Source organism: Genypterus blacodes, unplaced genomic scaffold (assembly GCF_046128005.1).
Source record: "Genypterus blacodes isolate CSIRO-AG114 ecotype Tasmania unplaced genomic scaffold, CSIRO-AGI_Gbla_v1 ptg000072l_1, whole genome shotgun sequence".
NCBI classification, from domain to species: domain Eukaryota; kingdom Metazoa; phylum Chordata; class Actinopteri; order Ophidiiformes; family Ophidiidae; genus Genypterus; species Genypterus blacodes.
Genome location: NW_027466882.1, coordinates 2,294,604 through 2,320,834, shown reverse-complemented (window position 1 = coordinate 2,320,834; position 26,231 = coordinate 2,294,604). Strand labels below are relative to the sequence as shown.

General features: G+C 40.0%; 2 protein-coding genes across 4 annotated transcripts; one reads left to right on the top strand and one right to left on the bottom strand.

Moving 5' to 3' along the window:
- Window positions 1-986: 986 nt before the first annotated feature.
- On the bottom strand, window positions 987-20,529 carry vars2 (valyl-tRNA synthetase 2, mitochondrial). Of its 2 annotated transcripts, none has more exons than XM_076157232.1 (29): window positions 19,990-20,529; window positions 18,908-18,989; window positions 18,255-18,355; window positions 17,197-17,318; window positions 17,009-17,075; window positions 16,741-16,838; window positions 16,569-16,650; window positions 16,054-16,173; window positions 15,024-15,132; window positions 14,851-14,939; window positions 13,736-13,826; window positions 13,520-13,647; window positions 13,011-13,114; window positions 12,537-12,618; window positions 12,332-12,408; window positions 12,066-12,153; window positions 11,494-11,587; window positions 10,957-11,027; window positions 10,749-10,874; window positions 10,556-10,660; window positions 9,634-9,702; window positions 9,464-9,542; window positions 7,687-7,817; window positions 6,710-6,862; window positions 6,349-6,597; window positions 3,343-3,454; window positions 2,687-2,880; window positions 1,918-2,070; window positions 987-1,277 (listed from the first exon to the last, which is right to left on the bottom strand). In XM_076157232.1, exons 1-29 carry the CDS (start codon window positions 20,179-20,181, stop codon window positions 1,200-1,202), a joined length of 3,246 nt encoding a protein of 1,081 aa, XP_076013347.1. In that variant the 5' UTR covers window positions 20,182-20,529; the 3' UTR covers window positions 987-1,199. The 2 variants fall into 2 exon arrangements, with proteins under 2 accessions (XP_076013347.1, XP_076013348.1); XM_076157233.1 differs by having other exon boundaries at window positions 11,494-11,584.
- Window positions 20,530-20,840: 311 nt separating this feature from the next.
- ppp1r11 (protein phosphatase 1, regulatory (inhibitor) subunit 11) lies at window positions 20,841-25,033 on the top strand. Of its 2 annotated transcripts, XM_076157210.1 has the most exons (4): window positions 20,842-20,944; window positions 21,025-21,134; window positions 21,540-21,648; window positions 22,402-25,033. In XM_076157210.1, the coding sequence occupies exons 2-4, from the start codon at window positions 21,057-21,059 to the stop codon at window positions 22,584-22,586; spliced, it is 372 nt and encodes a 123-aa protein (XP_076013325.1). In that variant the 5' UTR covers window positions 20,842-20,944; window positions 21,025-21,056; the 3' UTR covers window positions 22,587-25,033. The 2 variants fall into 2 exon arrangements, with proteins under 2 accessions (XP_076013324.1, XP_076013325.1); XM_076157209.1 differs by having other exon boundaries at window positions 20,841-21,134.
- The last annotated feature ends 1,198 nt before the right edge of the window (window positions 25,034-26,231 follow it).

Here is a 26,231-nt window from a genome sequence, read left to right as displayed (position 1 = left end):
GTTTACACACAGACAATTCTTAATGAGAAAGCACAATTAAATGGAATAAATATGATTTTACCACTTCATCAGACACCACTTCCGATTCTAGCTGTCTGCTGGTCTGCTTAAGCCAACGGATGTCACTTGTGAACCAGGTGGCCAATTTGTCCCGTTTGTGAGACCTTAGCTCTTGACCTGGCAAGCTCTAAGCTAGCGAGTTTTGTGCACAATCTATGTTTTTTGACAGTAGGTGCACTCCAGAGGCATTGCGGTGCAAGCCATTGCCCCAGGAGGAGGACCAATTGTCCATAAAAACTAAATTCTGCTCCTTGCATTTATCCAGGCACCGGATCAAAAACGTCAGTCTACTAAAGCGCTTATCATTACCCTTTGTGGGGAGGGGGCCAAAGACAACTAATCGATGCAGACACATCCTCCTAGCAGGGTCACAGACCCTTGTTGATTTGGTGACCATCGACTGCCTCATCCTAATGTCATTAGTGCCGACGTGGATTACTATGTTGTCGAGAGGTTTTGTGCTATGAGAGCTACGTATGTGTATGGTGAATGGTTCCTGGCTGTATTAGCCCTTGCATCCACCAGCAATCTAAGTTTATCCTCCACGTGAGGAGCTCTGCCCCCCCCGGTAAACAGCAAATCCGTGGCGGGCCCAGCTAGTCTTCGATCAGGCTCCGGCGTCAATAGCGTCCATGGTGCTAGGTCACGGGGGGAGGTAGAGACACGCCGGCTAGGAGGGCCAGCTTGGTTGAGGCTGGTAGGCTCAGCAGACAGATGAGTACTGGTGTGACCCTCTCAAAAAGGCAAGTAAGACCTTCAGGCTTAAATGTTTTATGTGTTTCTGCATCCACCAAAACAAAATATACATTAGAAATATGCAATAAAATCCTCAAATGTCTTCAGACTTGTGTTTAAATTCAAGCTGATCTATACCGACAATCAATATACACATGCTATCAGGTTTGGGGAATAAATAAATAAAACAATTAAAAAGCAATCATCTTTAATTCATTTTGTGGACAAAGCATTTTAAAGGGGAGCACATGATTATTTGCTCATCAGGAATGAGCCATCAATTGTACACTACTGCAGTATCTCGAATGACCAACGCATAATGACGATGGCGTGTCACATTAACTCAGGAGTTGATGGCCAGTGATTCAGGTGTGATGTCCTTCAGTGTAGAGACAAAGCTGTAGTTAATCTGCCATCTGAATCTCCTGCAGCACCCTGAGCTGTTCCTCAATATTCTTCACTTCCTGCTGCAGGGCTGACATCTGAACAGGAGAACAGTGGAGAGGGTTAAAAACCAGAACTCACACCAGCAAACAATTAGCTTGCTTTAAACTTTAAAATTCTAGGTTATGGAAAGACAAATGTAAGTCTCTGTGAGGCCTTGGGAAGTGACCTGGAAGGAACCAATCAGATGTGATCTTACTCATCATTCACTAGTAAAAGGAAGGTAATTGAGTGCTTAAAGCTTGAGAGCTGGCTTTACACCTAGGGAAGGAAAGCTGCTCTCACAAGTTTCTGACTTCTGTTTCAACATATCATCATATTGGGACCATTGCAGATATTGATCCGGATGGGGGACCGTCCTGCGTAGTGATCTGACCTGTGTAGTGGTCATGGCTTTTAAACTGCATCGTTATATGCCACACCTGTGTAGGAGATTATCTTGACAAAGGAGAAACGCTAGTTTACAGTGATATAAACAAATTTGTGGGCCACATTTAAGAGAAATATTAAATATTAAATAAAATATTTGGGGAAAAAATTTGACAAAATAAATTATGTAGACAATAGAAACAGGTCACATTATTGCAATGATCAAATTAACCAGTTTGAGTTGAGATCATTGGGAAAAGTAAGGGTTGATGGCAGCCAGATGACACTCTCCTGCATCTTGATTCCTACCTTGCTTTCCATCTGCTCCCTCTGACGCTCTGGAAACTTCTGCAGGTAGTTTGGAGCTCTGGTTCTGCAGAGGATCTTCTCCAGCTTGGAAAGAAGTTTCTCTCTGCGATGGGAGAGCTGGGAAACCATTTGTTTTTCACTGTGCAGTCCACCCTGAGAGAGGATATAATATGTATATGAAATTATCAACTTTATCATTACATTTTTAAGTATATTTCACATTTTCACACAGTTCATCTATAATGTTTATCATCATCATCATCATTTCCCACAGGATGTTTCATTAAACAGATCAATACCACTGGTTGCGATAAATAATTCTTCATTCAGATCTACAATGAACACACATCAGTCATTTTACCCTGATGATGACTCAGCTGAACTAAAAACAAGATAACCAAAGTTTCTGCTGTTTGTCCATTCAAATGTTTGATTAAACTTGTGATATGCTAGTGTTTGTGCAGTCTACTGTATGAGATCAGCTGTAGCAGACCTGTCCAATCAGAAACAGAATGTAGGCTGCTCTCATGTTTGCAAGTCAAAATAAGGGCTACTGGAACCTCCCAGATCAGTTTATGCTCACAGGAGAATCAAGCACAAACCATCTAATAATCTCTTTGGAGCGGCTTCACTTTAAGCTTCTGGCCCCTGCGTGTTGCATAAAAGCATCGGCCAAATGAGTAACTGTCCTCTTTTTAAATCATTTACAACATTTGGACTGAGAAAAAGCAGTTTAAAAGTAACAAGTGAAAGAAGCTGGTGGGCTTACTTCAATGTGAAGGTGGAGTTGACATGTTTGGTCCACCACACCAACAATGCTTCCTTTAGGTGGAGGGGTGGAGGAGAGGCCTTCCCCTCCCTCAGGACAGCTGATATGAAGGCTGGAGATCCGGCTTAAAGTCCATACAGCAGACTCAAAGCGAAGAAGGATCTGGGCCTGGCTTGGTGAACACACTGCCCACACTGTAGCACACAACAAAAACCCTCCGCATCACCATACTCTTCAGGGAACTTGAGAGTTGTTCAGGGTCTTCCAATGTTAAGTAACTGGTAATTTAAGATAAACAGACCTTTAAGGCCGACTTGTTTCCAATACACCACCCATCAAGCCCATAAAAGTCTACGCAGTCCTGCTCCTACAGGTTCTCTCACTCACTATGTTTGTTTACTGTTTACTATGATTATTGCACTCAATAGTCTGTTAACCATACTGCATAGGCAAAAATGCAATTAAGATCGAAAGTTAGCATGTGTGCTCTCTTTTATACTGGTACATTTAGTGAACCACAATTGACAGAAATCATGGAAGAAATCAGAAAGTGGAACGTGAGGTTAAGGCTCCCACACACAATGATTATGTCACTTGTGGTTTTTAATATGGATATTTGTGTTAGTGAAACAGCGACGTGTCCCATCAGGACTTACTGGCAGGCTTTTCTCTGGTCATTCCACACTGGGCTCGGAGTGAGCGGGCTACTCTGATCACTTCTTGGACCATATGGAAATCTCTTTCCTCTTCAGGGAAGTGCCAATGTTCCTGACAGGATGGAGAGGAAAGAAAACCACATCATTAAAACGCTGACTAAGTACATTGTAAATGTCACACTGTGGTGATGGAAACGGGATAAACAGCATTTTTCTATTTTCAAGTTCAATGCTGAAGAATTGCTTGTAAGTCTAACAGGCATAGCAGACACATACAGCAGCTGCACATTCAAAAAGTCCACTGCAGTGGTGTGTACTCTGCACGTATTCACTCTCTCTGCCTGCATCCATGTCCTGTGACCTTTAACCTGGTCTGTATGAGCCCACATAAGGCCTGACTGCGACTGCGTTCTCACTGTGATTATTATATGGAAATGTATGAACGGAGGTTGGTCGTGAGAATATATTTTCTTCCTCTTTCATTTGTCATATATAATTATTAAAGGCAGCAACGGCTGACATAACAATTAGCATGGTGTAATTAAAATGTTTTCAGAAATTATCATAAAGCATAGAGAACGACAAATAATGTACAAATAATATGAACTTTAGTCCTAAACATGGAGAGGGAAGAAAAGCAAACAAAATAAGAGAAAAACCTTTTCCAGTTCTGGTGACATCATTGTGACTCTGCTAGTTTAAGTGATAGCTCTGTTGTTCGTTAGATGATGTTTTTACTGTAAGTTTGTTAGATGACATCATTATCCATTCAGAGTATATTAATTGAAAACAATGTAAGGTGGCATAAAAATCACCATGCAATTATACATAAGATGAGCCCTTCCTCCCCAACAACAGAGAGGGATGAGAAACAATAACAACATGAACACAACAAGCACTGACAAGAACGGAAGAACAAAGGACAAAAGAAAAAGAAATGGAACCAACCCACCCTGAAACCCAGCCTCACCCCCATTCACACACCCCATTCTGGCCCACTAGGAATGAAGAACACAGTACATACATAAAACAAAATTACAATATACAGTATTCAGCTGTAACACAGCAAACCAGCCTTTGGCACCCTGGCAGATTTGTTAAGTATGATATGAAAGGTTAAGTGTGTTCTCTCATTGTATATTTAAATTTACTGGGTGTGGTTAAGCCACTGTGAAACAGAGTAGTGAAGTGAGTCGTCAGATGAGATCCTGAAGATGGCAGTAAATGGGCAGGGTTGTAAATGTATTCCTACTAAGGTAGACATATCAAATTTAGCATATCAATAACTGTCCAACCTTGGACAGCAGAAAACATGGTTGAGGTGACAATGTGGGTTCAAACATCCATCACATTTATCCATCTAGGAATATCTTTGATAGTCTCGCTTTAGAGAAACAGACCCTGTGTACTGAAGGAGTGCGAGACGAGCACATAATGAGTATGTAGCCAATCTACTGTACAACCTCTTCCGACCATTCCACATTGAGCCGGAGTCCGAGCTCACACTCCGCGGCAGCCCCTATTTAAGTGTTGGACTGATCACCTAGATCAAGGATGCAGTGATATACTTTATCTCTGAAATCACCAACATTGTTGCATAATGGATTCATGTAGCCCTCGCACCACAAATGAGTAAGGTAAGTTATTTTGTCTAAGGAGACGGAAAAAAAATGTTACGAATAAAGAAATGGAAACTAATTTGGGCAAAAGATATATTTTAACAACATTAATCGTTCCAATGAATGGGAAACAAATTGCCCGTTAGTGAAAGTCAGATTTCAATTTTGTTATGAGCAGGGTGAAGTCGGCAGAATAAAGACCTGAGAATGTGCGTGTCACATTAATACGGAGATACTTAAAACCAGAGTGCACAATGTTGAAGGGCAAGTCACCTTGGTGGAGTTGCAAACCTGCGTCATCATAGGGTAACATTTGCTCTTTGAAATATTTAGCTTATACCCTGAAAAAAAACAACCTGTTCAAGCTTTTTCCAATGAGACTACAATCTCAGGTAAACTATTGGAGTGTGTTGAATAAATTATGTTGAAACGATTATTGATTAAGATTATTTCTAAGTATTAAAATTAATTGACATCCCTTAATGAAGCCTCTGCTTGTTTGGTGGTTGAGTTCTCCAGGTAGCAGGATGGAGCGCTGCACTCACAGTCATCCCTTGTTTTGTTGCTTTTGCTAGAACTTGACATGAGTATTTAATAAAAGGTTTTATAGGAACCTATTTAAAAGAAGAGCTATTGTCAAGTGAGGGGAGGCAACATACCATTCTCCATGGATTCATTAAACCTCATTTCTTAAAGCACTCTCTGTTCTATCTAATCTATCTAATCTATCAGGACCTGAAAAGAATGGAGTTTCATTTTGCAGATATACGAAGATGAGACGTCTTTATAATTTGATTATTAAGAGCCAAAGGTCACTTTTGTTCTGATAAACAATTTGTTTTGATAATTTTCTATTAATTTGTATAAGTTTTATAACCCTTTTCTACAACCTGAATCAGTGTATTTTAGTTTCCACTCATTTAACCAAAACTCACATCATGTTGAGTGAGCTAAAACATGCTTTGATTTTGTTTAAAAGTCCGTTACATTTAGCTATACTTGATTCTGATTACAGGATGTTGTGGGTTTGCATATTTGTGCATTGTTAAACGTAAACAGTACATTCAAGAATTTTTTTCCTCTCATGTTTCTGAATTTTCACAGGGCAGTTGTTCTAAAGCATGTATTGATTTACCGATTTGATTCTATTTCATAGTTCAATTCACAGTTGACAGGGATCGACTACATTTTGTATATTTGAAGTAGAGTTTCTGAATTGCATATCATGAATTATGGAAAAAAAACATAAAAGTCCCAACAAATATTGTAATTTTGCATGGTTAGCAAAAGAATGTGAAACGCCAGAAAACAGCAAAAAATGTCAATTTTGTGTTGTAAATCTGCAAAAAGATGTAAATCTGGTAACAAAAAACACTGATTCTCCTACCAGCTGAGCAGAGCAGGGGTAGGGCTGTAAACACAGGCTGGCCCCTGCAGCACTGGGTCCCAAAGGCTGAAGTCTCTGCCATAACTCCTCAGTGATGAAGGGCATGAAGGGGGAAAGGAGGGCTAAACTCATAGAAACACTGTGGTAGAGGACACTGGTGGCCACCTGCCTCATTCTGTTTCTGTGCTCTGTGTCGATATGGACATGTGGCCCCTCATCCTGAGGGCCCAGCAGAGGCTTCATATACTCCTATAACACAGACACAATCATTACAGCTGATATGATATTGGGCTATACAAATACATTTGACTTTGAACATGTGTTGAAAGCTGCAGTTTGTATAGCTTTATCCGTAGCTCACCAGGTAGATGTCACAGATACTGTGCAACCAGAATGAATATAGGGCAGCTGTGACAGCATTCGTCTTGTAGGCTGCAAAGCCTTGCTCACATTGGACAACAGTGCTGTAGAGTTTAGAGCACAGCCAACGGTCCATACTGCTCAAAGGCTGGGTCTGAAAACGAGACAGCAAAACGAGACACCCACAGTCTCAATCAATAAATGTAAACGTATATTATTAGATCACATTCAATTCATCACTTGAAGCGGTTTGAACTTCAAGCTGAATTCTGCGCAATTGTTAGGTAGAATCCTTTCCCTTTTCTTAAGTGTGGTACTGACTGCAGATCTACACAATTCACAGTGCTCAAGTTGCCAAATCTGACTTTGTACCTTCATGCGAGTTGGAAGTGACTAAAGGTAATGAATGCCACTATTCTTTATTCCATATCAGTGGTCAAACAAATGAAAATGGCCTGGACAAAATTACTGGGACACTTAACCTAATATTTTGTAGCACAGCTTTTGAGGCAGGCACTGCAATCAAGCTCTTTCTGTAGCTCTGAATGAGACTTTTACACTTCTCAGCTGGTCATTTGTTCCTGTTGGAAGAACCCTGAACTGAGACTGGGACCAAAGCAAAAATCCATTATCCATTTAGAAGAAAAAAAAAAGGTTAAAGATCGTTCATGGAGCAAGGCAGACGGATAGGGTTAACATATCTTTGTACTTGCAGATATTTTAATTATCTGCAATCTGCAAAATGTACGTTCTAACATTTACTTGTAAAAAACCATACACTATATTACTATATTACGTAAAATAAAAATGATCTGTGTCCCATTACAGTGACATAAGTTAAATCTTCTCAACCAAGAGCAATAGTATGAATGAACATAATCTTGCTCTACCATCTGCTGTCAACCAATCACTTGCATGAAGGCCTTATTATTTAACAAAAATATTCAGTCGGGAGAATAAAGCGTTTCATTGCTTCACCTTTTCCAGTGTTCCAACTTGGGTTCTGCCGTCAGCTAAAATTCCCAGAGTGAAACGCACCGTCTGCCACATTTTGTTACAGAAGTGTCTGGAACTTAGGACCTTAGAGATGGACAGGCTGATGTCCTCGCCTGATGGACAGACAGAGAGTGGTAAAAGTTATATATACTGATATGGACAGGTCATTTTAGGTCTTCTATCTTTTTCATTTTCCTTGATACATAATGTGAAAATCAAGTAAATCAATACCAAGAGAGCAATATTCACAGTATATACAGATGACAGATTCATTACTGCAGGCCTCCAATGTATAATATGGAATGTTGACTGCAAGAATGAGCTTGGTTGAAAAAGAAATATACAAACAATGTAAAGATTGTATTTTTCTGGTAGGGTTTAAGGGATTAATGTAGTACTAATCAACACTTATAACGTATAACTACAATATAATTATTTCTCCAAACGCTTTAAGACAAAATTCAATTGTATGTAGCCTGGACACAAACATGTTACAGAGTGAAAGGAAGGGGCCATGGATAATTAGCAGAAAGTGAGGTAAAGACATGGTAGCTCCTGATCAACAGGTTTGAACATAAACAGAAGAAAGTAAAGAAAGTTGACTCCACTTCAGCGCATACAGACAGAGCAGAAAGAAATGAAGAAATAACAAAGAAGTAATATTTAAAAAAAACCCCCCAAAGATATGACTTTTGTCCTGCTTAGTCCAGACATTCTACACTGAACAGAAACATAAACACTAACACATTAAGTTTTGCCGCCATTTCAATTTGTTTAAATTATACCTCAAAGATTTAATCTATGCGCTCAACAATTCTTTTAAATTCTGCCCACAACTCTGTTTATATAAATGTGACCTAGCGTTTCTCCTTTGTCAAGATAATCCATCTCCTGCACAGGTGTGGCAAATCAAGATGCTAATGAAAAGCTAAGATGTTGCCACAGAAGCCTTAAGAGTGCAACTGGCATGCTGATTTAGGGAATGTCCCGTACAGCTGTTGCTAGAGTAAGCAAATGGTTGGTTTACACAACTGAAAGAATTCTGCACAAACAGATATTGCCTCAGGGAAGCTCATCTGCATGCTTGCCTTCCTCACAGGGGACTTGATTTGTCTGACTCTATCTCAGTTGACTTTTACTTACCTTTACTTTACTTTTTACTTTTGAACTCGATTCAGAGAATTCAGAAGTGTTAAAGTGTATATGTTTTTGTTCAGTATATATATAAAGTCTTACTAGAATTGACCCAAAATTGCAGAAGATGTAAAAAGAGTGGTTTAAGAAAATTCAGAATGGTGGAAAATCTAGGCACAAATAGACAATCACAGTCTAGATGTGGATTGACCCAAGGAATCAAGGAATTTTGATTTCTTTGACGCACTTTTCAAAAGTTACAGATGGAAAAGTAAAAGCAGTTATTACAGCAGCACTTGCAGAGTCCTAAAGCTTTTTTTCTAAAGGCTAAGAGGTAAACAAGTGGTGGCTGTGGTGTGCTGAGTCCCTGGAGATGCTGACTGCTTTGAGTGCAGCCACTGAAATAAAAGTCCTTTGTTGCACAGTTTGGCTGTTAATGGGTGAATAAGCACAGACTGAAACTACAAGGGCTCTCATTACAAAGCTTTTCTGTATTGATCAGGCACTTCTGTGGTCAAATACTTCCTCTACGTTTGACCAGCCACCACTGTAACCCTGACAGGAGTTAGCCAGCGGTAATGATTGATGATTGAGTCAGTAGACATTGATTAAGAGAGTAACTCACCCTGTATCCTGTGGGAACAAAGGGCAAATCGCAGAGCATCGGTCCCACACTGAGGGATTCCTTTGGGGAAGTCTTTCCTCTGTGGGAAGAAGAGAGAGAGAGAGGCAAAGTTTTGAGTGAACAGTGAACAGTCAGCCAGAAGGAATCATATTTGGGAGAGAATGGTTGACCTGTGCTTCCATGGCCACCGTCTGTTCCCTGGGGTCAAGGTTTCCTGTCTTCACTTTCTCTTGAAGCCTCTAGGAGGAAGAAGAAAAATGGAGATGTGTATCAGGCCTGGTGTCGAACACTGTCACTATGTGTACAATTTGTTTTTGTCTGTACTGCAATTATGGCAAAGTGTGAGTAAGATGTAAACATGGACTGATTGAATTACGTTACACTGATTGCTAATTAATTAACAGTGTGACTAATTTAGCGTCTTAGCCGGTGAATATGCAGGTAGAAATGCATGCAGAAGTGTCTTACTGAAACTATAATGTTTAAGTGCTTGAATAAATTGTGTCACAGGTGTTTTACTCAGAGTAAGTTTCAAACAATTGATTCAGATTTCAACCTATTTATCGCCTATTATTTACATTTTAACATAAGCATACTGACTGCGGTTCTCTGTGGCATTACTAGCTGTATTATTCAAAGCTAGAACAATCTAATCAACTCTCTGGCACCAACCAAGAGGATGCTACATTGGTATACTTTTAAGTCATAGGATGGAATTCATGTATACGTAAATTTGGTGTTTTCGAACAGCGGCGCCAAGTTTAATGTGTGTTGGCGAGTTCAGAGGTCAAGCTTATTTTAATGTCACAAACACAGCGTACAAACACAATCTACAGGCAACTCTATCCTCTGCATTCAATCCTTGAGCAGTGTATGTGGTTGTAGTAGAAGTAATACATAATGTGTAACTTAATTCATAATTGACTGTCACACATCCATGTTGTGTCCGATAAGAATGATGTAGCAGCACTTGCACTGACAATAGTTCAACACACTGTGAGGTCACGGATTGTGTTTTTGACATATTAATATGAAGGCGTGCCTATTGTCATAATTGATACCTAGTTACTAGACTACTGATACCATAGTTACCTCCAGAGAGATGCCATGTATAACATCTAGGGGGTCAATGACATTTCCTAGTGATTTACTCATCTTCCTGCCATATTTATCCCTCACCAGGGAGTGAAGAAGAACCTGAGAGGAAAACAGCAAAAATAGAAGTGGGCATTAATGAAAAGAGTCATTGAAATATTAAGAATGCCTTTATCTGTTGGACTTTCACCTGTTTGAATGGCACCTGGCCAGTCAACTCAGTGCCCAGCATCACCATCCTCGCCACCCAGAAGAAGATCAGGTCACTGCCCGTTTCAAGAATAGAGTTGGGGTAGTACAGCTGAAGATCACTGGTCTATGGGAGGTATGAGTGCGGGTTAGAATATAAGGGGACAAGACAGGTAGGAGTGTTTTCACTGCTGGACCTACACCGGTACCTGCTCAGGCCAACCCAGCATGGCAAAGGGAAAAAGCCCAGAGGAGAACCAAGTATCCAGAACATCAGGGTCTGGCAAATGAGGAACATGGAGATAAAGAAACATAGAGAACACATTCAAATATCGCTGTTCATAATATATCATACCAAAACAGTGTCGTCGTCAGCATTAATGACTATTGTACAGCACTCTGTAATGCTCAACTCTGTTTGGTTCATTATTTTCTCCATTATAACTGCTGAAATTGATAACAGACAGCTCATCTGGGTAATACTTTACTCATTAACTAGCTTCCCTGTATCAATACGCTCAGTTGAGTTGCCTTTGCAGCAATGAAGCAAAGACGCAGCATCTTTGTGTATATAAATATGTCATATATTATCCTGTCTTATATAAACAATAGTTTCTCACGTTATCTGCTTGAACATTTGGATTCATTGATTAGTGGCTGAATGAGCTGCTCACTTTGAATACTTTGAAGACCAAATGTCATGTATTCAGACGACACAGGTCAAACTAAAGCTGCATGTAAGTCACCCTGAGTCAAAGTGATGTCCTCCGGCTTCACTCCATGTATGACAGCTGCTCTCTGTCTGGCCTCATCCTCCGTCCTTCCCCAAACCCATTGCTCCTATTGGAAATGACGCAAAAGCACAAGCAACTCACACTCCACTCTGAAACACAGTTGTCCATCTGATTTAAACATTTCATTGTATTGTGAACCCTGTGTAAACTATTAATAGGAGAAATAAACTTGAAACTTGAGATGATAAGAGGTCCTTCCCTGACAACAACTAGCTCATCAACCCATCCACCATTCTATCCATCCTCTATCTTCTATACACGTCTATTTCTATTCAGGGTCATTGGGTGCTTCATCTTACAGTATTCCAGCATGAATAGGCGAAGATGGCTCTGAACAGGGCTGACGACAAACATGCCCACATTCAGGAGCAACTTAACTAAGAATTTGAAGCAATTTAGGCAGATATAAGTATATCTATTGTTGCGACTTTGTCTCATCTTTGGTCCGACCGCAGGACTGCAGACCACTAAACTGTCTATAATATATATGGACATATACAGTATATGTGTGCATGTGTATTGACCTCTTTGTCATTAGTAGAATGTGGAAGCTCCACTTGGTAAGCAGGGATCTGGTGACCCCACCAAAGTTGCCTGGAAATGCACCAATCACTGCAAAAGAGGAAACAAACAGTTACATTGTATTAAAAAAACAAAGCTGCATTCATCATCAGAATGGTGTCATTTTCTGCACGTCAGTCCAGTAGCGATGGCACGAACCAGCATTGCTCCACCTCACACCATTGTTTATATTTTTCATCTTTTCTGTGTGATATACAGGACAGTCTACCTGATGTTGGACAGCCAGTTATTCCATGTCTTGGTGTAGGAGTGAGGGAGGATTTCCAGCTGTCCATCCTCCACAGCCTGAGGAGTGAGAAGGCATCAGCATTCAGAGGGAAATAAGCGTTGTTCCTTTAATGTAATGATATGGAGGGCCACCACAAGTTGCGCTGCACCCTTGAGAAAATGACATTTTAAAATTAGCTCGTTACCTGTATTGCTCTTTTTGCCATTCCATCACATCGCACGAACCACTGCTTTTTTAGAAGAGGCTCTATGACGTCCCCTGAACGACTGAGACGGGGCAGAAGGGAGACAGAGGAATCACAGACTTAAGTGGTTCATTTCAACGAGAGGTGACACAGCCACAACATCGTCTTGCTTGCTTTCACCTCACGGACAAAAAACTATAAATGGGACATCACAAGAAATGCTGGGGCTCGGGTTTTCAAAGTGTACTGTGTTGAAAGACTGAAACCCACAAGTTTCAAGCTATACTGTACTTTTACTACTCTACATCGCACTTATGCATCAGCACCACAACAAACCACAACAAAGACAAAACAAGAACACAACTTTCTCTCTTGCAGTCTTTTTGTGAAGAAGCCGTCCTGTGCATGAAACATTAACGACCATATCAAACAGGTAAAGATGAAGACAGTCATTAGTCATTAGTTGGGTTCTACCTGCATATGGGTAAAGTCATGGCATGAACTTTCTTTCCTCTGAACAGCTTCTTCTCAGCCAGGGCATCCACAACTTGCTGTCTTGCATCAAACCGCTTCACCCCCTAAGGACAAACATATAAAAATACATAAAATAAAATGATATTCATACCAATCCCATCAGTAGATATAGTCTAACTTTATAGAATATAGTTCTACCAATATGTACCAAAAATGTCAGGTAAGTAAGGTAGTTGATACTATTTAAACATGAATCTTAGTTTCCAGTTTCAGTAAGAATACACATGCTGTCAAATGCAAATCAATAAAGGCAAACGTACCGAAACTACAGGTTATTAAACCATTACATCTAGTCACATCAATCAATTTCAATCAATTAACTACCACAACTATAACTAATCTGTAGCTTTATTGGGCGTAGAGCATAGTTTCCAAAAATGCACTATATTAAAATCAAAGCATCTCATCCTTGAGCTTGTATAACCCTGAAGACAATGATGCTCTTGCACCTCTAGCCATTCTCCACATAGAGGCGTCATTCTCCCGTCTCCTCCGATCACAGTGACGTGAGGCAGTGAGTGTCGCTTTGAGAGTAGAAAGTCAGCGTGGTCATGAGCAGGCGTGACCTTCACTGCGCCTTGAATAACAGACAAGGGAAACAGGCACTTTAAAATAACAGGAAATCTATAATTCTAGTTCTACTTCTGATACTGATCTGCTGATACCTGTTCCCAGCTCCATGTCCACCATCGTATCAGTGATGATTGGCAGGAGTTTGTTGGTGAAGGGGTGTATGCACTGCTTTCCATGAAGAGACTAGAACAAAGCACCACAAAGAGACAACAATCTGAACCCTGTATTCTCACACAACTTTAATTATCAAGTTCAGTTTTGTATTCAATTTGGTGTCTTGGCTTTTCTGTTTAGGGATGATCTTAACACCATATCCTCACATTATCTGTATCATCTATGAAATGACTCAATTTGTCATGGCTTTTCTATAACAACCTACCAAACTGTCTTTCTGCAGTGTAATAACTGAAGCAAACTTTACAACTAGCATGCAAAATACTTTCTTCCGGTATTTAACTACTTGACTATTTACATGTTTGTAATTTTACTACACTGCTTTGCTACGGTTCTGAGCTAAATACATACTTTTACTAAACAAACTTCATTTTCCCTGAAATAAGTTGAAACTGTATAAACTGCTTGTCATCCACCTTTCTTTATTCAATCTTCAATATAACTTAAACTGTGTTTTTTATATGAAATGTAGGTTCTGTTTGAAACAAGCCGTTATCACAGCAGAAGTCAAGACGTTTCTGCTTTGATGCAAGATAGTTTTTTTCAGCAGATGTAACCTCAAGTGCAGTCTCTATGTTTCTCTGTGAATGTTCCTGGTGTTCGAAGCCACAGAACCCATAGGAAACTGATTCAGTGATATTAAACTTGATATTAAGAATTTGTTTTTAATCCTGTCTGCTGGTCCCTGTTTGAAACAAATTTAAAGAGATTCAGATAGTAGTGTGTGTGTGTGTGTGTGTGTGTGTGTGTGTGTGTGTGTGTGTGTGTGTGTGTGTGTGTGTGTGTGTGTGTGTGTGTGTGTGTGCAGGCGCGTCCATGTAAATTTTATGAACTACAACTGTTTTTGTGTTTGTTGATGTTTTCTGGCTGGAAATCACACTTAAATCCATGTGAATTAATATGTATGTGAATTAAAAAATGGAAAATAAGTACTTTATCAATTACCATACTGACTCATTAGCTGTACATATTTGAAATAACAGTGTTCTTGCAAACATTCCTGCTAACAGCACCTGTTTTCACTCAGGCTCACCTGGAATCGAGGATCATCGGGGTGAACGGCCACAGCCACGTCTCCCAGCATGGTCTCAGGTCGGGTGGTGGACACGATCACCTCTCCATCTTAAAAACAAGGACAGGCTCTCCACATTCAGAACAATTTCATGAACATATGGACAATAATATCATACAATCACAAACACTCACCATGTCCTTCTACAGGGTAGGCAAAGGAGAACATTGTTCCAAACTCCACCTTGTTGTCATAACCAGGAACAGACAACATGGTCTTCTTGGAAAGCTCCAGTGAGTCAACCTGACAACACACACACACTGCTAAATGTAACAACCTAATCCACCTTTTGTTAAGCTGAATGACTTTATTATTTGAATACAGTTTTCTTGCAGCCCTCTGCAATTTGCACATTGCATAAATTACTATACTACAGTAAACATCACTTAGCCCTACGTTTGTTTTAGATTGTTTTAGACACGTTCATGAGATACAACACAATCCGTCCATCATCCTACTCACTATAACAAAGTGACAAAGTTGTGACTTGCTATGAATGGTGCCAACCAGGAACATGGACAGTGACGGATGATGACGATTGTCCATGGAGCAAAGAGGACCCAAAACACACACTTAGATCCAATGCTATCTTTACAAATGGATACTCATTCTCAACAATTTCACAGGAGGTTACTTTTTAGGAATCAATTAATGTATCAAATTGAAACAAACGTTTTGTATTCTATTTTCTATTTTAAGTCCACTGCTTGGGGGACATTTTGTAGTGTGTAATATGCTCTAAATTGTTTAACTAATACAGTTGTTAGAATACCTCAAAGCTGAAAAGAAATGTACTGTACATGTAAATCTACACTCAGGCATTCATCATAAGCATTCTTCATATTGGTTGTGACTATCAACAACTGCTCTGTGTGCTGGCAAGTGTTTTTTGGTTTACAGGACACCAAATTCGAGTTCTGAATTCTATTGAGAACATGTGCAAAGCATAAAGTGGAGGTCCGTGCTTGAAGACAGGCACATTAAGATGACCTGGAGCAATTTCCCGTAAGAAATGGGGCCAAGATACTCTAAGAGACAACCAACTGTTGGGGGCTAATGACTCTGTCCTGAACTGTAGCTTGTGGTTGACTGAATGAAGGCTAGAAGAACCCTCTATTTTTGGTAACCATTATTTTGTCTAAAATCCATATTAAAATGTCACACCTCTATATCTGAGATAGCAGATTCCAGTGAACAGCTCCAGTTGACGAGTGCCTCCGAGCGATAAATCAGATCGGAGTCGCTCAGCCGGACAAAGGCCTCAGTCACAGCCCTGCTGAAGCCCTGCACAACAAACCGACAGTTAGAAAAACACCCAGGATTTAAATGCAAAAGACGACTTTGAAATGTGTTTTATAAGCATTAAATTCACTGAAATTTAGGATTGGAGTCTATTTAAGTCGTTAAATGTATCTCTTCGTGTGAAAAAGAAAACAATAGAGGTGTTGCCAAGACCTCAACCAGACCTTAAGAGAGACACTTAACATCACACACCTCAAGCAGTATTCTTCAAAAACAGGTAGGTAAGTGTCTGTCTGTCTGTCTGTCTGTCTGTCTGTCTGTCTGTCTGTCTGTCTGTCTGCACCAAGTTTAATTTGTGTTTGAATACAACAGAACGTGACGTGTTTCTTATATTTGAACAGAAAATTAAAGTGATATATTTCAAAGTGATGTATTACTGGATCCATTGTGAAGCACGCTCTCTTCCAGTCCAGCGAGGCTCCGAGCCTCCTCAGCTGTTCATAGATCTCATCTCCCTTCCTGGGGGAAAAAAAGCAACGCAAATATAATCTACAAAACATGAACACCAAAGAGTCCTTGAGTTATTAAAGGAAAGGGTTTTGGACTCACTCATTCTTCCATCGCCACACCTCCTGTAAAAACTCCTCCCTGGTGAAGTCTTGTCTGCGCTTCCCTTTCTCCCTCAGCAACATCCTCTCTACAACTGTCTAACAGAACCAACACAGCATAATCAGACAATTGGCAAGAAGTAATGTACTTTACACATTAAGAATGCTTCAAAGTAGAACCATCTACATTACCAAAAAGTAATTGCACCAGATTTGCACCCACAATTGTTCAACTGGGATGAAAGAGGAGTGACAGGAAGTCACCTTACCTGTGTTGCAATGCCTGCATGGTCACATCCTGGTACCCACACTACTTTGTATCCCTGCATCCTCCTCCTAATGATTGAGCAAAAATCACTGCAACATCACCCACATCAACTTTCACAGTATCAAATTTAGTTCCAGCCAAAGACTCATAAACCATGCAACATGCTTTATGTATGTTGATGCCATTTACCATCGAACCAGGGCATCTTCTATGGCTACGGTCAGAGCATGGCCCAGGTGCAGTGTGCCCGTCACATTAGGTGGGGGGATGCACAGGGAGAAGTTGCGGTCCACAGCATGAGCGGGTCTCTCCTGAAAAGACACACAAACAACATGCAACATTTTACACACATTGTACTCACTATCAGAGGTCCGGAGCAATTCCAGTAAAGTGCACAGACGAAAAAAATGTTTAAGTTGTCCATAACAGAAGCCTGCTATCTTAGTGGGAGAATATTGCAATGTGAAACACCACTCAAATGCAGTTATCCTTCATGAGATTGCACAGGAATGACCTCACAGAAACTGAAACTGACGATGGCCACACATACTATGGTGAAGCATTAGTGTTATAAACATGCGCAAACTAATAAATGTGCCGTGATAACAAGGCACCCAAAGTTGGGAGAATGGTGGCATATATTTTTCTGGCTATAGTGGAAGAGAGTGAGAGCCGAAGAGGGGACGCAGAAGGCTGTGTTAGAGAGCTGCACAGACAGGAGAGATAAACTGTGTAAGTGTAGTGGGGCAATTCAATTAAACTTTATTTTATATAGTGCCAAATCACAATAGTTATCTCAAGAGAAGGAGAGAGCGAGAGCGAGAGAGAAGAACACATACAATACAAAAGAGGGTCAGGGTCATATGCATTTCATGTATTATTGTTTTGAAAACATGTCCATGTTTGGTCACCAATATGTTGATTAGGGAATGAAACACGACCCTTAAAAACACAGAGTGGGTTGGAATTAATAGGTGAAAACCCAGAGTGGCGTTAGCAGGCGTTGCATTTTGCGAGGAAGGGGCTAGCCAGGGCATATAAGACAATGTTTGCTCATTCAAACTTGTGTCTGTCTGTTTCTGTGCATATGAACCAGCCTCAGTTTGTTGTATTTTTGTTAAACTTGTAGTAAATCGAATTGCAGTAAATCTTAGGGTTGCACTTTTTTTCTTTTACATGTTTAATCTGTATGGAAATTCACATCTGCGCTGTCTGGATGACCAAAACAAAAGATTTGAAGATTTTACCTGCTGCTCTGGGCTGAAGAATCCCTCTTTCTCCCACCACTGATACCAGCTGGATTCCACATACTCTGGGCAATAGGAGGCTGGGAAAGGCACGCTGGTGTCTGCCAGAGAAAATAAAAAACACTTTAGGTCAGCAAAAAGATTTTTAGTGGAGACACCAATTTCCATTTTACTAGCAAATTAAATGGAATAATTCAAATTCACTCATATTTCTAAATAAACATTTACATGTGTGTGTGTGTGTGTGTGTGTGTGCTTTTATAGAAAGGATCTAGATCAGCTTTTACTTTGTAACAAAATGATTCATTCATGCATCCTTCACAACATCCTTCCATGCAGAATTAACACTGAAGTGTGTGTAGAAGCAGCAGTCTGCCCCCTCTTCCCTCTATTTACTTGTTGCACCCAAATTCTGTCTATAATTCCCCATCTATTTCCCCAAATCACATTCCATCACTAGGAGGCGCTGCAGAGGCAGATTTCTCACAGTCAGTTAGTTAGTTAGTTAACATGTAAATATGGCTACGGTTTTATGACTTGTTCTGTTACATTTGAATGTATACATTTAACAAACTTATTTGTGGATTTTTATATACACATCTGCTGCACAACAAATTGCCCAGTGGGGACAAATTAGGTTGAACTTTAGCTACCTTTCTTCTCCCCAGGAGGTGTTTGAGCTGTGTACACTATTCTCTCTTTCTCTGTCCATTTCACTCCCTCATCTTCAACTTTCTGTGAAAAGAACACACCAGTTTAAAAAAAAAAAAATCAGCACAGACCAACAGAGTTCATATGGACTTGCAGTAATCAATGACTGTGTGAATGTAAAAATTAAGTAAATAATACAGTATATGAGTGAGGGGAAGAATGATGGAATATTGGCATCAACCATCCATTATTCCATATTTAATGGAATAGAATCTATTCTATTAAATATGGAATAAAGAATTAAATATGGAATAAAGAATGGTTGATTATATGTTGCGTTAAAGTCACAACAAAAGATCTAATAGATCTTTTGTTGTGATTTTAATGTAACATATCATTATAAATAACTAATGAAAAGAACCAAAATGATTGCTACGCCTTAGAAGTGATATTAAATAACTGGAAAGCAGTGATTAAAAAAACCCAAAACAAACAGGTGTCTTCAACTTTGCAATCATTACAATCAGTCATTTAGTCAATTTCAAGGGACAAAGGTTCTCCCGGTGGGCTCAATGGAGGAAGTCTGACTTTTGAAAGAGAAACAAAGTGCAAGCTGACAAACCACAATACTTCTGGGACACTATTCTTTGACGATGAATCAAAATGAGCTTGTTGGTAAATCACATCAGCTATATGTTCATAGGAGAAAGAAATAAGGTTTCAAAGGAAAGAACGCAGCCCCTTCTGAGAAACTGTGGAGGCTGCGTTACACTATGGGGTCGCTTTGCTGCACCTTGCACAGGGAGTCTGGAATCTGTGCAGGGCACAATAAAAGATCATGACAGTGAAACAAGCTAACAGCTGATGGTTGGAGAAGTCTACAGAGAGATCTTGATTGCAGTGATTGCATCAGAAGGGAGTGCTGCAAAATATTAGGTCATGGGTCCCACACACAATAACACCAAACAGCTCTGGGAAAACTTCCATTAAAGTAGGCTGAATGACTGATTGCAAGATGATTTACAGTTGTATAGACGCAGATCATCAGATATAATCTTGATAAGAGAAATGCTGTGTGTGTCACCTCGTTCTGATTGGACAGTATGGCCGTCTCTCTACGAGTCGTCCGCTTGTGCTTTTCAGCTTGGGCCCGTGCAGAGTTCGGCTGTGATGAAGAGATGGATGAATGTTTGGATGCTTTGCTGGAACACAGTCTAGCTGTACCCCTCTGTGCCAGACTAACAGCTAGGACACGACCTCCTTTCCACATCCTCATTTACACACTTTACACGCTAAAGAAAAATAGCTTCGGATACAAGAGGATACAATTAATATATCTGCTAATTGACCAATACTGCCATGACAGTTCATAATTACTGTCAAGTTCCCGTGCTGTGCTCCGAATACAGACAACGCTCACACAAACCCACTGCGACCTTTGCAGCTACGCCGTCCTTTCAAACGTTTAGCTCGCATGCTAATGCTAAAGCGCATTATAGATAAATTATAAGCTAAAATGTAGGTTTTTTTAACAATTATTTTTCAGAAGTTTTAAATTAGAGCTAGATTTGCTCTAAAGGCATGTCGGGTTTGCTGACGGACACTTTCAATGACACGGACAGGAAGTGAGGACCGTCCGTCTGAAAATACCTTCCCTACAACACTGTTACTGTCAAGTTCACGTGAACATAAAATTGAGCGTTTTTCTTACCTTTCAAAATAAGACGTCGCTTAAAATAGTTTTCCGAATGAATAAAATAAAACCGACACTTTATGTCCGGTTTAACCATATGAACAATTTAATACTTTTACACCATGTTACTGTGAAATGCATGTTCTGGAGCAACTCTGCAATTGCAATCGTTAGCATCGTTTCCAAAAATTGACCTTAACTTTCCGGTCTTCCCCTGGCTAATGTTGTTGTTCTGACAGTAGCTTGACACAGTGTTGACCAGCTCGCGGCACAGCGCCCTAAACCCTCTTCAGATTACCGTTTCATTACTGCTTCAGCGTTCATTTAATTTCAGGGACCGAGTTCGGTTAGTGTCACATCTATAACGTCACATTTCTGGAGGGTCTCTTACTGACGGCTTACTTCAGGTCTTTTCCTATCATAAAGCTAACGGTAGCGTTAGCAGAGCAGCTCCAGGGATGGCGGAGGTTCCCGGGACGTCAAGTGAGACGGTAACGGAGACTATTGAGAGCACCACCCCACCGCCGCCCCCTCAGGTATATGCAGCTGTTTCAAACGCTTACACTGAGTAACGGGTGACATTAAACTCGGCAGCGTTCGTGCAATCACAATGATATGACAACATGGCCTGATTTAACTTCCTCGGGCCTGCACAGGTAGACACACTCACTCACACACATTCATCTGCTTTCAGGATCTTGGTTTAATAGTGGTGTTGTTAGATGACTTGCTGTTTTAATTTTGAAGACGTTTTTCAGTTGGCAGTAAGTGGGCATCTGTCCTGCATCAATCGCGGGGCAGATCAGGCCTGTTGGAGAGAACACCGGTCCTGGATACAGTGTTCCCTCAGTCATGGCCTACTGTACAAAGGACTGAGCACGTACGTTTCAGTTTTGTGGATGACCAGTAAACTCACAGCAGACATCTGTCCATGTTTACAGGAGGGACGAAGCCTCACAATCAAGTTGAGAAAGAGGAAGACCGAGAAGAAGGTTGAGTGGTCAAGTGATACGGTTGACAATGAACATCTGGGGAGGAGGTCTTCAAAGTGTGAGCTCCTCTTCCTTCTTTACACAAATAGAATGCCAGAGCACACTTGTCAAGCAGATTGCACAGTTTAAGGGAATTAAAGGGATGTACCATCTTTACTAGATCACTGACATTGTTTATATGTATGTTGGAGCAGCATATTTTGCATTCACTAAGCAGGGTAGCAGTCAATTGAATGGACCTGTATGGATCCGTTGAACACATGGAAAAGCCTCTAAAAGCTATTCCATGTGGAGTTATAAGTTGTGTTAGATACAGATATGGTCATCGTTAATGTGTTTTCCCATTTGAAGTGGTTTGAATTGTTGAAGAAACCTCATGGAGGATCTGAAAGGGTTCCATTCTGTGGTCTATAGGCCTGACCAGTGAATGCCAAATATGTAAATGCTCTTTAAAATATGATGTCTGTGACTATTAGACAAAAACCATTACTGCTGGATTCATTTCATTCAGCTGTGCTCTAATTTGGGCCTTTTTATAGCTTGTGTTGCCTTCAAGCTAAGTTGGAAATATTGGTACTTTTAATATGGCCGACCCATTATGTTGGTGAATATAGTTGGGGGTGTGGGAATTTGCAGGGACAGACTTTTGTGCATTGTGTCACCTGTTAAACGATTGTTGCCATAGCTGTGATTCTTATATATAAATCTGGTGTACATTAAAATCAACTGCACTGTATTTCTATATTCAAGACAACATTGAATGCATCATCAGCTTTTATGTTCAATATTCATTTGATCAAATTTGTTTCAGGCTGCTGTATTTACGAGAAGCCCAGACAATTTGGAGAGTCCTCTTCTGAAAGCGAGGGAGATGAGGACGACGAAGGATGTGGAAGCGCACACTGTGTCCTAGGTCACGGCAGGAGAGGCCCTGGACAAACGGCGGGCGGCGGGACGACAGTGCCCCCAAACTCCGGAGGGTCAAACGCACATTAGTGGTTGCCGCAGGCTGATATGAGTAATGTCTCATAAACAAAACTTGCACCCGTTGTTTAGTTTCATCACTGAGGCACAGGCAGTCCTTACGCTGCATTGCAGTCACAAGTCAGAAATTCTAAGCTGTAAGGAAGGAACATGGATGATCTAATTAGTCTTAAGTACGACCTGTTGCCTACGCAACAGCTTAACACTTAAAATTGCCATACCAGTCATTTTGCATGTTTTATCTCATTTTTACTTTAAGTATATTTTGGAAAAGGCTCAGAGGTAGTGTCTTAGATTGTTGAAGGCTGTCATCGGTTTCTATTCGTTTTAGTCCCATATCAAAATTTAAGTTGTAAAGACTCGACATTGGTTTGGTTTCAGTGTTGAGCACAGAGCTGGGTTCCAAGTTGGTAAAGTACAGGTTTTCAAGAATTTTATTGAGCTTTTCTTATTGGCGTTGAGTGATTTCCAAAACATTAATTTCAGTGGCTCTCCAAAACAAGTTGGACCAAATTCCACCTCTTAAGCAAATCAAACAAATCAATACCACTTGACCAACATACCACCATTTATTGGAACAAATAACCTGTGTGTGTGAACAGTTACTGATGGAACAGAACTTGCTGCCATATAGGATGTGTTGAACAGTTGCAACACAAAATCGAACATTTTATTTGTGAATAAAATAAGTTGTCACAAAACTGGGAATTTCCACAGATTATTAATTATTTTTGTAGAAATTTCGAAAAGCAAACTGTTATACCATCAGGAGGCACTCCAAGTATTACCAGTGCTACACACAGTATAGTGTGACAACCACTGGCAAATAGCTATCAGAATACAAACATTAAGAACTGAAGTTAAGTCTAGTTTTGGTAGTAAAGGTTTTTGTTTTACTAAACCCTAAGTAGATGTGGTTGGTGATGGATTTACATCGCAGATTCATATTTAACCCAAAGTTTTTTCCAGAGTGAACATCATGACTGCTTTTATTATGCCAAAGCTGTTGTTGTGTGCTCGTGTACTACAGACCTTTTCAACACATTGTCATTAATACACAATTTAAAAACAGCGAATGTGATCGAACAAATTCACACACACCTTTACACCTTTAAATCTGCTTGAGACAATAAATCAGTGGGTTTTTTTTTTCAAAATGTCTTCATAATCACATTGAAATCAGCATAAATCCATGTTTGTGTATTGTGAAAACAGACTTGGATTGTGTGATTGCAAGCCAATCTACTAAAGCATGTACACTTGCCATGTGCTGAAACGTTATTCCTTCCATATATGCATTACTGAACTTTTTTTGTCATTTGTTAGGGAATGTCTTTGGCGATCTTTACAGTGCACTGGCTCCCTACGTGGCTTAACTGGGCTCTGGTGGCATTACGCACCAGGTAGGCTAATGAATGTCATTGCAGCAGAAAACAGGAGTTCAGCCAAAAACAGGAGTTCCGTCAACATACATTCTCTAACAAACATCTTGTTGCACGCTCTCAGCATACTCTTGGTGGCACACGTTCTCCCAACGAGGAAGGACTTGGAGTTAAAGGCTCAAATTTTTACACACATTTAAAAATCCATCCAATCCAAAAACTATCACTTAAAGTAAACGGATTAACTCTATTACTCTTAGTACACCATCAATTTAGGATTCCAGTCTGATAATTGTGTTAAGATGACATTGAAAAAATCTATTTATTGCCTTAATACCGGAGTATAATGGAAGTTGTAACATTCTTTCAGATGGAAGTAGGAATTTCTAACTTTAAGGTACTACTCGAACTTTGAAACGTTCAGGATAGACAGTATGTACAGTGAATTGATGGCTGTGTAATTTACGTTTGACAAAGCATTCAAATTACCTGTGTGTGTGTGTGTGTGTGTGTGTGTATAACAGCATTTTTTTTAATTTTGTAATTTATTTGCTTGTCTCAATATGTTTATGTCTCACATGCTTTTTTGAACACAGCCTGTATAATGACATAATACATTTAAAGGTTTTTGGGCAAATGGGGAAAAGTCATGTTTTCATTCATTTTCTGTAAACCAGATTCAAAGATAATGCCAATCTAAGAGTACTGGTGGCAGAACCTTATACACAGGGCTGTAATTCGTTATTCCTGCATATGCTTTGAGGCTCCATCAGTATAATCTGCTCGTCCAGAGTAGTCAAAAGTCCAAAAGTCACTCGAGTCAAAAGTCACTGGAGTCTAAAGGCTCTCCACTCCAAAGCTTTTTGGGCTTTTCCTTCACTATATTTGCAGCTAGTTGTACTCAATTGTGCTGGTTTATCCTCTGCTGCTTGGTTGGTGCTGTATGCTGCTGTTCTCAGATGATTTATACACATATGGACTGTCCTGTAAAGTAATTTGCATCAAAACCATAGGTTTATGGGTGTGTATTTGAAGCTGGGGATGTAAGGATGTGAATAAAGTCAAAATGGAAGATGATTGATCGAGCCTTCAGCCTCAGTATGAACAGATAACAAAGGTTTGATTCTATTAATGCTAATTTACTTTAATTTGTTGAAAGATGCATCCATATATTACCCTTAAAGTCAATTCAGAAACACGTAGACACATCATTTCACACTTAAAGTCTCTTCAGAGATGAGGCTGACTAGTTGGTGTGAGGGTTAGTCAGTGAAGACGCAGGTTTCATAGAGATTCCCACTCTATACATGTAACACCAGAGCTAATGTGGCATACAGGACAGGTGGTGTGAAGGTGTGACCGCTGGGTCTGCCCCCATCATCAGCGTGTCAGACAGCAGCACTCATGTTTGATATGTGATTGATACTTAATTTATGCCACATCTCCATGGTTACATATGTGCACTGATGTAATGATGTAAACTGGTAATGCACCTTTCTGTAATATCCTATGAAGAATATGAGAGCAGATTTAATGTGAGATAGAATTTAGAACTGTGATTAAAAGGCTTCATAAAATGGTGTTGCACATGGTAAAGCAGAACCTGACACTAGACTTCCATCCAAACTTAAATCAATATGTTCCCCAATTATTTATTCTGACAAAGTGTACAACCTCACCAACACATAGCTCTTGATTTCAGACAGTTACCACTACACATGGACATGCTGTATCCATCCTACTAATGTTGCTAATTTAGTTAGCAATTAGCATTAGCAAATGGCAATACAGGCCTTTTTACAGCTGACGTGTTCGGACTGATCCATTAGAGAGATGGGATAAAGCAACGGTGACACAGCACAGCCAGTGACCTGTACGTAATGGAAAATTACAACAGAGTACTCTTCCAATTTATGAAACTTGTATAACCGAAACGTCTCACACAGATATGAAATTTAATGAAGCACTAACCCTGTACATCCAAATTGTATCACATAAATATCTCCTCGTATGAATCTTATCACTAACTACATACTGCAGATAAACATTCCCACCCTAACCCACAAATGATGAACTCCATATCTGACTCCCATCTCTGTGAATCTGCCTGCCTGTATCTCTTGTCTGTTCTTCCCCAGCTACTGATACTGTGCAGACCCTCCAGAGAACTCTCCTTCATTCTCAGCAATAAACGTCACGAAAGACAAAGATCGACATCAATTCTTTATTCACCGTCATAAAATCAATTTCCATGACAAATCTGGAGGATGGGATG

What these genes read in the sequence shown, in the direction of transcription:
- ppp1r11 (XM_076157209.1), top strand. Translation starts at nt 21,057, where the DNA reads ATGGCGGAGGTTCCCGGGACGTCAAGTGAGACGGTAACGGAGACTATT. An exon ending in CCCCACCGCCGCCCCCTCAG is followed by an intron (nt 21,135 to 21,539) that starts GTATATGCAGCT and finishes CCATGTTTACAG; the next exon opens with GAGGGACGAAGCCTCACAAT. An exon ending in GGGGAGGAGGTCTTCAAAGT is followed by an intron (nt 21,649 to 22,401) that starts GTGAGCTCCTCT and finishes AATTTGTTTCAG; the next exon opens with GCTGCTGTATTTACGAGAAG.
- vars2 (XM_076157232.1), bottom strand. Translation starts at nt 20,181, where the DNA reads ATGAGGATGTGGAAAGGAGGTCGTGTCCTAGCTGTTAGTCTGGCACAG. An exon ending in GTGTGGCGATGGAAGAATGA is followed by an intron (nt 16,651 to 16,740) that starts GTGAGTCCAAAA and finishes TTTTTCCCCCAG; the next exon opens with GAAGGGAGATGAGATCTATG. An exon ending in TATGTGGAGAATGGCTAGAG is followed by an intron (nt 13,115 to 13,519) that starts GTGCAAGAGCAT and finishes GTTTGTCCTTAG; the next exon opens with GGGGTGAAGCGGTTTGATGC.